At 38.7% G+C, this 15250-nt stretch overlaps 1 protein-coding gene across 9 annotated transcripts in view; it reads right to left on the bottom strand.

The window, feature by feature from the left end:
- The window catches only part of astn1 (astrotactin 1), a 125550-nt gene that overhangs the window by 50968 nt on the left and 59332 nt on the right, over positions 1-15250 (bottom strand). For all 9 annotated transcript variants that reach the window (XM_049747505.1, XM_049747507.1, XM_049747508.1 and 6 more), the window contains 2 exons: positions 14148-14275; positions 2035-2139 (listed from right to left, as the gene is read on the bottom strand). In XM_049747505.1, coding sequence (XP_049603462.1) covers positions 2035-2139; positions 14148-14275 — 233 coding nt within the window. The remainder of the gene's footprint in view (positions 1-2034; positions 2140-14147; positions 14276-15250) is intronic.

The raw sequence follows: 15250 nt of genomic DNA, 5'->3' as shown, positions 1-15250 counted from the left end.
GTGCAATACTAGTTAATCATGATAATTTCGTGGAGACGTGGAGTTAATAACGCAACTCATGCTGTCTGCTCTTATTTCTCCTCTAAAATTAAAGGAATTCACTAAAGTGAGAAACAGAGAGCTTTATGTAGCTAAGCTAAGGGTCCTTTACTTTCAAATATAAAACCCTTGTACCGTATTTTCCGCACTATAAGGCGCACCTATAAACCTCCAATTTTCTCAAAAGCCGACAGCGCGCCTTATAATCAGGTGCGCCTTATATATGGACCAATATTGAGCCACTACAGTAGGCGTGTCCAAAGTCCGGCCGGCGGGCCAAATGTATATATCTTATATATGGACAAAGTTTTAAAATGGGCCATTCATTGAAGTTGCGCCTTATATATGGACAACGTTTTAAAATGGGCCATTCATTGAAGGTGCACTTTATAATCCGGTGCGCCTTATAGTGCAGAAAATACGGTAATTGTTACCCCTCTGGTAGCATTTGAAATGTGACGAGCCAAAGAGGGAAATGGCAGAAACAGGGAAGGGCAGAGCGCGACTTCTAGATGAACAAATACTGACTGTTCCCCCTGAGGCACAACATAGAATCAACAGCATCACTAAAATGCATGAAAGCCGTTTCAACTAAAATGGAAACTATGTGTGTGGTATATTTCATGCAAGTTAACGTGACTAAATGTAACATTTCAGCAATAGTTCCATTACCCGGAAACATAATGTGGTGAGGCGAATACTAAAACAGAGTCATATACATTTTCATAGAATAGAAAAATCTTCCTGACAACGTTCAAGAGCCAGTCTAGAGGAAACATTGCTTGACTAAATACCTATCAACAGTTCCCTAAGCCTAAAAGGTGTGCAAGGCATACTCTGTCAGAATATATCGGTGCTGCTCCGAAATACAGCTTTGTAATATGACAGCCTGCCAGTAAAGACACAAGAAAAATAAAAGGATATATGTTTGGTAACCTCATTTTTCCAGTCATCCAACCATATATTCATCTCAATATACAGTATAAAAGCATATTTGCAAGTGATAATTGTTTGGTCTTTTCTATGGAACCACTAGAGCAGGGGTATAATTATTTTTCAACAAACCAGGCTTACCATATGTGCTGTTATATCCGCCAAAATCACTACAAATATTTTCTCTTCAATACTAATAATTGTTCCCTTAATGATTTTTTACTTTTATCTGAATCCTCGTTTGTTTAATTGAATTTTATATCCGAATACCAAAGTATTCAATAGCTGCAGCCCTGCACTCCGCTAACCAGCAAAGCCACAATCAGTCAATAGTTTAATTAGGAGGAAAAGAGCAAAAATTGACTTTTTTTTTTTTTTTTTTTTGCATGTAATTGCAAAGCTGCCAGCAAAGTACCCATGTGGTGTAGTGTCGACACGAGCGCAAGACATTATGGGATTTAAGAGATCTAAGATCTAACAATTGCTCATTATCTCTTAGCTCTGGCTTGTCTTGTAACGGAAAAACAGATTTTCTTTGTAAATTGAAGTCTTTGGAAGCAGTAGACATTTCACAAAGTGCAGATTTTTAACCCCCATAAAGGTTGATAAAAAGGTGTTTTGGTATTTAAACAACCCTATAGATCATACTGGTCACATTTTGACATTATGAGATGAAGACCACTCCACAAAATGATTGACAGTGTTGTGACTTTTCAAAAAAATATATTCTCATAGGGAATTAGTCACCGAGGTTTGAGTCACTAACGTCTTGCAACAGATTGGAAAGTGTCAAAGAAACATATACAAATGGATATGCTCGATAAATGTATTCGTCACGATTCCCTCACGCATGCTAACTTGGTGCCCGTCAGTTTGCCAGTCTAGCAAATAAAACAAATTGCCCATTGTTCTACTGAGACGCTAACCTTGATGCGTCAAAGAAAAACAATGACAAATATTTGTCAACAGGGCTCGGAAAATCACAGCCCAAGGTATAACCTACACAAGAATTCACTTTTTTTTAAACAAATAATTCATTCTCGAAAACTGAGAGAGGTTTACCTTGAGATAAAACCCACTGATTGAGTTTGACATGGTAGAGCACAGAGCGAAGACTCCAACGCTGCACAAGAGGGTAGCCAGACACTTCACTGTAATTCACCATGCCTGCAATGACACACAATGCACACATGTAATGTATAAATATGGATGCCGTCCTTAGTATTAGACAAAAGTATTGCAGTAGCACTTCACGACTATAACCTTGCAGTAAAACGACAATGAGAAAAGTGCATTGGATGAAACAGCTCAGTGATAAATCAGAGGGTAGCTTAATATCTCAGTCTTGTTTATTTTACCTCAAGAATTGGAGAGAAATATGTATTTATGTAGATTAGATGGCACAAGAGAGAAGCATGATAAATTCATTGGCTTGAGATCAAATAAAAGCATAAACTGCAGTTCACCCTCAAATAAAATGATAATATTTAGGGATAAAAAGAAAAAAAAGGACCACAGTAAGAATGTGGGTTGGTCGGCATTAGATGAAAGTGGAAGTCAGCGCCCTCTGAAAAAAAATAAAAAATAAAGCGATATCTTAAGCTGTAGTTTAGATAACTTGCACATTTCAGAGTCCGGTGCATACTTCATATTCTTATACATATATTTGCCTTTCTAGCAAAACAACAAAAAAGTAGTGTGCTGAGTTGGATTAAAGCAGAGGCTGACTTTCAAGTATTTGGTTCGTGCATGTTATACTAATATGTTAACTGAATATGCATTGCTACTTACTTTAAAATGATTTTCAATATTTGTAGGATACCCGAAAACAAAACTTTATTTCAAATTGACCCTGCTGGTGATCTTTCCACACCATTTCATCAAGGCAAGGATCCAGCCAAATGGCTGACATGTCTCTATGGATTTCACTTGCATTCCGGATCAGCTAAGCAACTGCTCCAGTTCACTTTCGACAGCCTGGCATGACTAGAACACGTCCCTTCTACATGTCGTGTTAGTGCAGGAAGATTTTGCTTTCTACCCTGAGTAGAAAGATGGCACAGAATTGCATGATGTCACTGACATTCTCTTTTCTTGGTTTCTAGACTCCTGCATGTCACTGCTGCTTAGATAATCATGAGATTTTTCAGGAAATTACTGGGATCCTTTACAAAGGCCTAAACCAAAATCAGCGGAGTAATACCTTCCCAAAATACTTGGCAATTCTACACAGCCCCTTTACTACTGCAGCATTTACAATAATTAGTACAAGCAAAATTCTACATCGATAGGACATTGTCAATTAGAGAAGCTACGTAGAGACAACAATCTTTTTAAAATATAAATCAGTAACAATCAGTATCTCACTTGCCATCAACAATTATAGACAAAACATGATAAGAGAGAGGACCCATGTTATTGAGTACATCCCAGACTTTGTCATCTCCCAGTTTTCTCTTGGGTGACATTATAAGCAAAATGTCACTTACAGAGGTTTTTAATAAACGGTTGTGAAGCTGAAGTTATTCAGGTGGCAGGCCTCATTTGTTCCAGTAAGTGCCATGAACCCTCATACATATCCTGAACTTCACGATTATCATCATTTATGCTAGACCACAAGCGTAGTGCTTGAATATAAATCCGCTTGTCTCTTGTAGCGATGGTGGGTTGCTGCAGTTGTGGAATTACAGCCATATATCATCACTCTGACTGCCCCTCAACGTGTGCTGTAGCACCCCCAGAAGGTGTCTTGATACCGTTCATAACTAAGATCACCTATATGCTGCATCCAAATGTGTCAAAGGATTAAAGGAGTACCGTATTTTCCAGACTATAAGGCGCACCTATAAACCTCAAATTTTCTCAAAAGCCGACAGTGCGCCTTATACTCAGGTGCGCCTTATATATGGACCAAATTCCGGCCTGCGGGCCCAGTGTGGCCCGCATCTAAATTTAAACTGGCCCAAAGCATTGTGTCATAAAATCAATCATAAGTGGCCCGCTGAAGACTATGAATCATGAATCAAAAAGACTGCGGATCATTATTTTGTGATTTTAAAGTAATTTGTTGCATCTGAAGTTGAAATAAAAAGGATAAAATGGAGAATGATTTGATTTGGATTAAAAATCTGACATGATGCAACCTGGCCTGTGTACTACAGTCACAAACACCAATATCACCCTTCTTATTCATACAACAAACAATAAAACAAACTTAATATCTCTGATAAAAAATTCATTCGACTCTCATAAAATTGTTAATTTGTTATTTTTAACTTTAACTTTTAAAGTTTACTGATCTATCTGACTGTTTTGTACTTATTAAAGTAAGCTTTACATGTTTGTTTTGTGTGTTGAGTCATATTAATATTATTGATATATTGTTATTGTTTTCACTATTTCAAGTTATTATATCGTGATTGCATTAATGGTGTGCCTTATAGTCCGGTGCGCCTTATATATGGACAAAGTTTTAAAATGGGCCATTTATTGAAGGTGCGCCTTATAGTCCGGTGCGCCTTATAGTCCGGAAAATACGGTACATCAAACAAGAAAATGGCAGATATGAAGACATTCTGCATGAGGGTGCATTAAAAAGAACATGACTTGGAAATTAAGTGTGACATAAGCTCCATCCATGTTGGCCAGTAACACATCCACTATATTGATGCTATGAAAATGCAACATTTGGATAGAGTCCAACATGACCAAAGAAATTGATGAAGAAGCCACTCAGTGTGAGATTTTGGCATTGTCCTCACCTTCAGCAACATCCATTTATCCCCTCTTATGGGAAGTAGCTCCCTGGAATGACACATAGAATACCTGGCACAGAGAGAACGCACCACTACATAACCTTCCTATTGCCTGCAAGGGCCCCGGTTCCCTTCGTTAAAATGACCAAGCCCCAAACACAGAGTACTGTACTGCAGCATATTCTTCTTGCTGAAAGGCCTTGTCTCCCTTTTAGCCCTGGGGTGTTCTGCTCTCATTGTCTGACACGATGATTAATTTGACTGCACTTCACTTTGCAAACATCCCAAGTTCATAATCGCTCTTCATGTAGACAGTGTGAGGGCCTTGTATAGAAGCTTTTGGATGGGGTACGACAGTAGTGATGGGAATTACAGCTCTTTTTGGAGAATCGGCTCCTTTGGTTTGGCTCGCTAATATGAGTCGTCACATTTGGATACCGAACAACTCTTCTGATTCATCCATTTACTGAACCGCTTTATCATCATGAGGGTTCTGGATGTTCTGTTCTATACCAGCTGACTTCAGTTTTCTTACCCAAAAATAACGTCGAATTGTGAACATACAAAAAAGTGCTTTTGTAGTTTATTTTTAAATTTTGCAGTAACATATTTGCTCTAAAGCAGTGGTTCTTAACCTGGGTTCGATCGAACCCTAGGGGTTCGGTGAGTCGGTCTCAGGGGTTCACCCTATCACTTCATTGGCATTGGGTGGAATCTCCAAAATCAAATAAATGCCCCACATTGCTAAGTGTTTTCTCAAACATGACTTTTAAGGTAATGTAAAAACATCTCAAAGCAAAATTCTAATCACTAATTCTAATCGGACTAGCTAAATAAATAGACTCTTTCTAATGTGTAAACACATTGACTGTGACAACAGATCAATGCAGTGCTTGTGGATGTTCGAAAACAAAAGTGATTAGAAAAGAAAAAAAAATCAATCCAAAGATCCAATGGCTATCTTCAAACTAACTAGAAAGTCAGAGGTGTTTGTTATTTCAGGCGCTTTTCTTGTTAGATTCATCAGAATGAGTAGGGTCAGATTGTAATCTTATGACTCATGGAACCTCATTAACTTGTCTAGCCTGTGCTCCATTTCATTCCAGATTAGGTTTGGTGATTAATGATTTAGCATGAAGGAGAACATACGGGAGCATATGCATACGATGACTCGTCACTAAGAAAATGCTGTAATCCAAGAGTATCGCAATATATAGACTTTGATAAATAGTTTTGCTCAAATGAATTTGTTGGTAAAGATCCAAACTAGACTCTCTGGATTCTGAATATTAAGGATTGGGTTGTGGCAACGCTAAATAGATCCTTAATGGGAGGATAGGATGATGCAAAACCAACAGCTTTCTGAAAGAAAAAAAAAATTACAATAAAAATACGTACGATGCGAGCCACACCTCAAAACAACACCGTCAGCAATGTTGGCTACGAAATCTTGCGAACCAACCACATCTCTTCAATCCAATTCAATTTAGGTAGGCTGGACCACAAACTGGGCCACTATGGGGGATGGTTCCGGGCCACATGTGGCCCACGGGCCGCTAATTGAATAAATCTGGTCTAAAGCCTTGTTCTATATTTTACAAGAAAACATATTTAGAATAAGGGTCACTGTAGGTGGGTTATTGCTGCCCATGTAGTGTAAGCAATTTTCATAAGCATCTGATTGAGTATGGCAGGTGTGTTCATTAACTTTTTCCTTGTAAAAATATCTACAAAAATCTCATTAGCTCTATGCTGATACCCACATAAACAATGTGGCTTGCAAACTTGATAATTAGGCTGGCAGATGTGGCTTGTAACCACTCAAGGTGACACATTTTCCTTTTCTGCTGCGCTGAAGAAAGGCGAGAGGGACCGTTTTTGTCAGCAATTTGAAATAAGATGCCAAAAAAAAAGTTCAGCAGATACCTCTGAGCTTGTGTGGTCATGAGGCCATATGCTTCAACTTTAATTATGAGGGACTTAGGGAGAGAGGGACTCTGGGTTGAACTATGAATCACTGCCACTCTGGCTGCCTCCAAAGGCCCGATCTACTGGTTTCAAAACTGTCCACAAGTTTTTCTCTCATTAACTAAAATATGTCCCAGTGCGTGTAATGACAGCTGACTTTTTTCTTTTTTCAATTTCACCTGATTTCAAACCTAATTGTGTCTATAACATTAAAACCGTTCTGGTCAGCAATGGCTGTAAGGAAAGAAAATTAATCTTGCATACGACTGGCACTCATTCTCTAAATGGCCAACTGACATTTTGTAAATCACAGATCAAAACATCCATATATTTTGCATATGGAAAAGTACAAATGTGTTCCCATTTTTGTCAGTAAGAAATTGCAATCAACTTACTAGAATCGTAACAGTACAGGAGAGGATATACCTTTCAATTACTGTATTTTCCGCACTGTAATATGTCTTGTCACCGTGGGATAGTAGGAAATGCAATTTCGATCTCTTTGAGTGTCTTGAGATGTGAAAAAAATTGACAATAAAGCAGACTTTGACTGACTTATAAGGCGCACCGGATTATAAGGCGCACATTTCAATGAATGGCCCATTTTAAAACTTTGTCCATATATAAGGCGCACCGGATTATAATGCGCACCTTCAATGAATGGCCCGTTTTAAAACTTTGTCCGTGTATAAGATATATACATTTGGCCCGTAAGGCGCACCTGATTATAAGGCGCACTGTCGGCTTTAGAGAAAATTGGAGGTTTTTAGGTGCGCCTTATAGTGCAGAAAATACGGTATATTTTAATAAATTTATTGTAAACTTTATTCAACAATTCTGTTTTCTGAAAAGCATGGGGCATTGTTCAAGCGCAAAATGTTGAAGGTTCAATCTCTGTTCCTCAAATTCGGATAAGCTTGCAGTTTCTCCTAATTTAGTGTCATTAGTGAGTGAATAAGATAGTTACTGACTCACGAAATCACGCCATTTGTGTGAAAGTGAGACTTTGAGGTATAATGGAAAAATCTGCACTACAATATATAGCCATAATGTTTGAGTTCAGGGAACGTGGGGGTTGGCATAGGGACAAACTGATATAAGTGATGAGGTCTTGATGTCCTTCATGTACGTATCAAAAAAAAAAAAGCAACTCCTGCTCCAGGTTTGATAAATAGACATGTTCTAATGTCAAATACAGAGGTCATATACTCTATCAACTCCAACTGAGCACTGTTCCACTGAGCATTTGCACTCATAGCTCAAGTTTCATTAAATTTAAAATCAAGCCTCCTGCTAACATTACCAGCTGGAAACTAACAGGCATGAACGTCTATGTCAGCAGAAGCTCCAATCCCTCCGAGCCTCACCCTTTGGTGCCATGCTGTGACAACGAACTGTAATTATTATCCTGTCTGATTTTGTCAGCTAATTACCTGACATTTAACACGCAAAACGTGGAAAATCCATCCAATTAATTATCGTTTGAGGAATGAATTGGAAATTTTCTCAATTCACTGTGGGTGTGTAGTTAATTATTGAATTTCAATAGAGTTTTGTGATATTTGAGTTATGCCCGAAAGAGCGGTGGAATAGAGGTAACAACTTATTTACACAGCAAACAGCACAAGAGGATTCTAGATAATGAAGAGGACTGCAGAAATTCCGAACGAATTATGCATGTTCAGAAATCACAACCACACGCAGGAGCAGGTACGAGCACATTCCTCCCTTTCCAATTCCACCCACAGATAGTGTCCTCAGTTCCCAACCACTTCTTGAGTGTTGTGAAAACTATCAGTGATGAAAACATGCCCCTGTGCGAGATTTTTAGGAGCATTGGAGCAAGCACGAAATTGAAAAGTGTTTTAGCCCAGGTGCTAACTACTCCTTTATAGAAAATATAATTGAATGGTGCGTTATTTTAAATGGATTGTGTCTTGAAAGCATTTGGAGAAAACTCAGGGGACCTTTATGACAATGACCTTCCCATAGTGTGACCAATTAAACATAGGCCTTATGAAATATAGATTATGTGCCATCTCTGTGCTGACACGTGTGAAGGCTCATACCATCGGGAGCGTGCAAAGAAGCAATGTGCAAAACCCGAGGGAAGCCAGATTCAATAGGATAAGATCAGAGGAATAGTATAGTGCTGCTGATCACGGCCTTGATTAAGACAATCCTGCATATTGTAATTACGAAAAGAACAATAAATATGGAGGTTGACCTCCTGAGTAGACTCTGATCAATTTGATTTTAATCAAGGGGCTACATATTGAAACACACCGATTGCAATAGTATTCATTAATCTAAACCGCAATGTGGCCCAAGTTGTTTTATTAATCAACAGAGGGGCAATTGGAAGTTAGAAGCATACAGCGAAATCTCTTCCCCCAATTTCAATTTAATACATTACAGTAAAAGAACTTTTGGACCCTATGCTAAATCCCAGAAAAATAAGTTTGAGTTGTTTTGGTACATATGTCATACACAAGAAATTAAAATACTCTTATGTATACCATTACTACCGTATTTTCCACACTATAAGGCGCACCTAAAAACCTCCAATTTTCTCAAAAGCCGACAGTGTGTTGTGTGATATTAACGTTTGAGCAACGTTGAGTTATTGATAGATTGTTATTGTTTTCACTATTTCGAGTGTTACTATACTGTGATTGCCTTAACGTTTGAGCAACGTTGAGTTATTTATTCGATGCACCTTGTAATCCGGTGCACCTTATATATAGACAAAGTTTTCAAATGGGCCATTCATTGAAGGTGCGCCTTATAATACGGTGCACCTTATAGTGCGGAAAACACGGTACTTGGTGTAGGGGTATTCAGATCCAGATCTCTGGAAATAAGATGAGACCTGTCACATGACCCTTTGCTCTCATATTCCGTTGTGACAGATCACTACTGACAGTGCACCTACAAATGCAGTCCTTAGAATTGCTAATTTCCATAGTGTGTCAGTTGTTTGATCAAAGGTACTCTCGTGCTTCAGTCATGTAACCTTGACATTACGATTATCTTATGTCATCCCGTAGATGTTCAAACTCACATTAACTGCATCCAGTTGCTTTCATCTTCACATAACTAAATTCTGCGTTAGAAAAAAAAGTAAGCATGCTGTAAATTCACTCATTAAATGTGATTGCTCAGGGTAGTGGTGTACGCTGATGACGCCGATTCGATACCTGGACAGTGAACGTAATTTTGCCACATAATAGAGTGCTACAATTATTTGCCTATGCATCTTTAATGTAAATTGGTCTTTTCTTACGGTGATTATTTATTGAAAAATTAAACTTATTAAATTTCATGCCCAGCGCAAGTATAGCGCAAAGCATGGAGGCATTTTCTTTCTCTGTATTTTTTTGTAGACTTTTATCTTTAAATCAGGTTAATTGACCCGTGACGTGTATTTCCATAATTATACTGTGTTCATTCAAAATGTATTTTTTATTTTTTACCATAAAATACATACATAGTTTGGCTTATGATAAAAATGTCCATCGCTGTCTGTTCGAACACACTTTCTTTCAGCACAAAAGGGCTTGTGTCAGCCATTTTTTTTCTAAGCTATAAGCATCATCCTCAGCTCTGATAAGAAATGACAGGGGATTGGCGAGAGAGCTGTGGTTTCTGTCAGGGACAAATATTTCACCTTTGGCATTCTTTGCTCTATTTTACACTGAAAGCCATATAGTTTGTGATGTATGTTTTACAGATAGTAGTGGCAGTGAAATGATATTGTTGCTCACAGAAAAGCAAATGGCATGAGATCCTGTAACCTGCTTCTGGCATCACTTTTCTTTCGCTGTAAAAAATTCCCAGCCGATGGTCTGTTTATCACTACTCTGGAGACAAGTCTCTTCCTATTCATTTTTTGGCTGCTCTTTAAGGCTTTTGTTCTGTACTCCCTGTGTATGTGCTGCTGAAATTTTAATTGTAATTTTTGCCATTATTCTATTCACTATTGTTTCCTTTTTGCATGCTTTTTCTTTGTCTATCTTTTCTATACCGATCAGTTATTGCTCAAGCGCCATCTTACGGGAAATCTGCTTAGCAGCCCAGAGCATGCTTGCTTTCCAATTAAATCAAGATGTATTTGCCTTTCAAAAGCTTCCCTATCCTCACTCTTTTTTTCCCCCTGTGGAATAATTGATGGAGGTCTCTGGCCTCACGATGAATGGCTTTAAAGCCTTGAGATGAATAGGAAGATGAATGATTTCACCCCTGGGGTGACCGGGGAGAGCTGGAACAAGGACTGCTGACATTGTGACAAATATACTGACCAGAGCAACCAACCCTGGCTAAATCAACATGGGATTGAGGTATGGCATGCTTTTAATGTGACTAAATAGATGTTAGACTTTTTGACACAGCCTCTGCGCTCGATGGACAATAACGTGAATCTTGCAATTAACTGCGAGCAAAATGACAAAGCTTGACAGCCAGCCGGAAATTCAGTGGCAGCAGATTGTCGCAAGCTTGCTGGAGTTTGAGACTACTGTGGGAGGTAGGCGGACAAGAGGACAAGTGTAAGGTAAGTTAATATCAGGTAAGGTCAGGTACGGAAAGGCCTGAGAGAAATCTGAGCGAAATCTCATACGTCATTGTTGACATTGTTGATAAACTAATATAAAATGAGCTCCTTAAAGGTAGCAAGATACAAATGTCAGGGCCATCTTCGAAATGCGTTTATATAATTAATGTTCCACAGAACAGGTTGACAATACGGCACCTTTTATGTATGACGTTCGTATGCCAAACAAGAACAGCAAACATCAAATTAATTAGTATTCATTTGTGCATGGGTTTTGCCTTTTCTTCTGACTTTCTGTGGCTCTTAAATGAACTAGGGGACGAGACAAATTGTATTTTATCTAGCCTTTCCGATCGCTTCAGTGTCATACCATCATTCTTGCCTGGCCTAAATTTTCTTTTATTTAGTATTTTCGAAAACGGGCCGCAGTTTGAAAGGAGCATTTGCGCCATCGTGGGAGTGAACACAGCCGACCTTTTTTCTGGCCAATGGAAGAGGCTCCTCTCATTCCCTGTAAATTGAGCCCAGGAGAGGCACATGTTTTTGACATGGAAGAAGAAGCAAGATACTTTCTGGAGTTCATGCAGGATATCGACACTTGCAAAGTATATTCAAGGAAATGCAAGTGCACTTCAATGGGCAGAGCCTTGCTGTGAAGTGGGAAGTTGGAGACTTCCTTTCATTCCGATTGTTCATGAACATGTGACACATTCCCTGCATCTCCGAGCTGTTACCCGGTGGGTTGTTTTGAAAAAAACATTATAAAGATGAGAAAACAAACGCAATCACTGACATTGCATTGGTTGACACCCATTCAGAAGGTTTGATCCACACTGTTATATTCCTGAAGATTCGGTCTACCTGCACCGCGATCAAATTCGAAAGTCTCATTTACTTTCAGTCACCAATTCGTGAGATGTGCCGGGGGCGTGTGAACAAAAACACACTTGGTCCAATGGAATGCCCAGTGTGGTGCGGCGCCGTCTCCCAAATTCCCATACACTGTAAAGTCGACTTGCCCTAGGGCAAAAATCAATACGTGCCAGTTTTTGCACTGAGCACATGTGCACTGTCTACAAAAATAGAGCCCATTGGGTATCTTTTTTTTCTTTTTTTAACCAAAGATTATTGATTTGGATCTGTTGTAACTGGTATTGCACACTTAAATCCCATCAGTTCATGTTGGTTGACAGGGAGCAGTGAGTGGAATAAAACTGTAGACTAAGTATGTTACATTGACTGGCTCAGTACGATATGCTTGGGATGTAACATCTAACAATGGAGGGCTTTCATCCTTTTGCATGGTATTTGTGGCTGATTTTCCATTTCATTTTAACAAAATAAATGCGATAGGCATCACCTATTTAAAAGTGTGTTCAAATAGCATATTGCTTTTTTAACAATCTGGCTAACTACTATTTCTATGAAAGTTAATATTTCCAAACTGTTACTTATTCCTTATTTTATATATAATGAACTTTACTTTTAAGGTCAAATCTCAAAATGCAGATTATAGCAATAAAAATAGAATGAATATCAAATTAAAAAAATAATAGAAAAATCAATTTAATTATACGACCCAATCCAGTCTCATCCCACTGTCATCAGTGACCATTATTTTATTAGACTTTGATGAACAAAGTTGTAATAAGGTGTTAAATCCATTAATTATGCTGATCTTAATATGAAATATCAAACTCCTGATAACTATAAACAGAAGATTGATTTCTTATCACTGCTCACTACTAAGAAACCATTGCTTATGCAATCTAGACTCCATACAGGAAAGTTTCTTTGCAACCATTAACACTGTTTCTTTCCATCAGTAAAAATCGCTTACTAACCATTATTTTCATATGAAACAATTGTCTTACAATGTGTTGCGTTAAAATGGCCAGGCTATGAACTCAACTAATACATGTGTTATGCCTGAGGCTCCACTGGGCGCATTCATAGGGTGAACGCTTGTCAGCTTTCATGAGACATTTATGTGATACTTGGATCATTTCTGACAAGGTGGTGGAAAAGCATGTCGCTTATTTAGAAACCAAACTATAAAAGAGCTTGGGGCTAGTGCCTTCTTTTTCCGCAACTTTTATATTTTTTTACTGTGATTTTAATTACTTATCAGAATTGCGTGGTTAGAGCAGACCATTGCGTGTTTGTTTCTTTAGCATTTAATTTGGCGATCGATACCCTCCTACATATTTGACATTTCTCCATGGTAGTCTAATAAAGCCAACTGTAGCTGAAGCAGGTTTAAGATATTATTGTGATATTTTCTGGCTCTTTTTTTCCTCTAAACAAAACTGCCAATTTAAATGGCAATATTGTTTAGCTTCATGTTCTGATGGGTGGGGTGGGGGACTTAGAGTAGCTTGGGGCTGGTTATTGGATTGGACATTATCCCATGAGATAAACTCATAACGTACTCTGCAGCTTTCCAGCTTTCAATACACTGAGGTCATCTTGAGGTCAAGAGTACCAAATCAAGTGATAACTATTACTTGTACACTATCTTGTAAGACAGAAGGCAAATGTCCAAAAGATTGTACACAGTCATGATTTCTGTTTTATTTTTCTGTCTGGAGGCTAGTCCTTGTACTTGTCTTTGTTTCGCTTAGGCTACAATACACAGAGAACATGGAGAGTTGAGCAGCTCGGCAGACTTGGGCCTAATCCCATTGCTTCCTCTTAACCATAAACCTTAGTCTCGCTTCTTTCCCTTACTCTTCTTTGGAGGGATGAAGACAAAAAAAATAAAAATATGTAGGTATGTATGTAGTAATTCAGAAATCAGGAGGGTAAAGGAAATCTCTAATTGTGAGCCAATTCTAATAGAATTACCTTCTTCTATAAATGACCACATATAATTTCTTGCTTAGTAAGAAAATTCTTACCTGTGAGGTATTCTGGGTCGGGCACAGGGTCTAAAAGTTCCTCGTGACACTGAACTTCTGTTGGTACAGATGCTACCACCATGCCATCTGGTAGCTGCTGCTCAATACCTCGAGCAAAATTTTTCTGTCTGGAAAGGGAGTGGGAGGGGAGAGGACGTCATTTTTAGAGCATACTATATACTGCATCACAATATGAGTGGGAAAGACCAAGGAATAATGACAAAAAAGAAAACCTGAGCCATTAAATTAAATTATCACGAAATGGGATATCTGGGACAAATATGTACAGAGGGATTTGTCAGTTACATATAATAAGTAGAGGATTCTGAACAAAAGATGAAGGTGCTTATTGGGTCAATGAAATGTCCACACAGCAGTACATATTTCAATTTTTTTTTATTCAGGGAGGCGGGTCTTTTGAAGGGAAACTAAATGAATATAGTTTACATTGACAGCAAATTGTTTGCGCTGCAGTGCTCAGACTGGCTGATAGGCTGTGTCGAGGTTGCTTGGCATGAACGTGAAGGTGAGATTTTTTTTCCTCCTGTGGGATCGGTCCTTTTGTGAAATTGTGACCAGCCACAATGTATCCTGATGTGGAAACAGCTGGTAGTGATGTCACGCGAGCTTGCGGCAATGTAGCACAAATGAAGCCATGTTCCTGCTGGAGTGAGGCATTTATGGAGCAGGGTGCAAAACAAGCTTAGTACTGCGAGAGAGAGAATACGTTCACAGAATGTGGGAGGGATGGACTCTTCAGTACCCCACATCCACATTGAACAAGTAACAACTACGGAATCAGTGTTTGAACATCAGCAATAGGAAGTTGCTATCCCACTTGGATATGGATGAGGCACAAAGCAGAACAGCTCAATACAAGAGCGATTGACCTGGTAGAGAAGGTCATTAAGTCCCTTTGAGGGACTCAACTACCTCATCTTTGCCAAGGCTGAAGAAAAAAATGCCATCAGATTCACTACTGAATGATGTCAGAGACCAATCAGCTGATCTATGCAACAGCATGCTTGGCGGTGAGAACCGAAAGGAGCATGGGCCACCTCCATGGAAGAGAAGGCTAGAGGAAAAAGTAAGGGCAACCCAGA

Source organism: Syngnathus scovelli, chromosome 17 (assembly GCF_024217435.2).
Source record: "Syngnathus scovelli strain Florida chromosome 17, RoL_Ssco_1.2, whole genome shotgun sequence".
In the NCBI taxonomy this organism is placed as follows: Eukaryota; Metazoa; Chordata; class Actinopteri; order Syngnathiformes; family Syngnathidae; genus Syngnathus; species Syngnathus scovelli.
The sequence above is the reverse complement of the archived record's forward strand: the minus strand, read 5'-3'. Positions and strand labels throughout refer to the sequence as shown.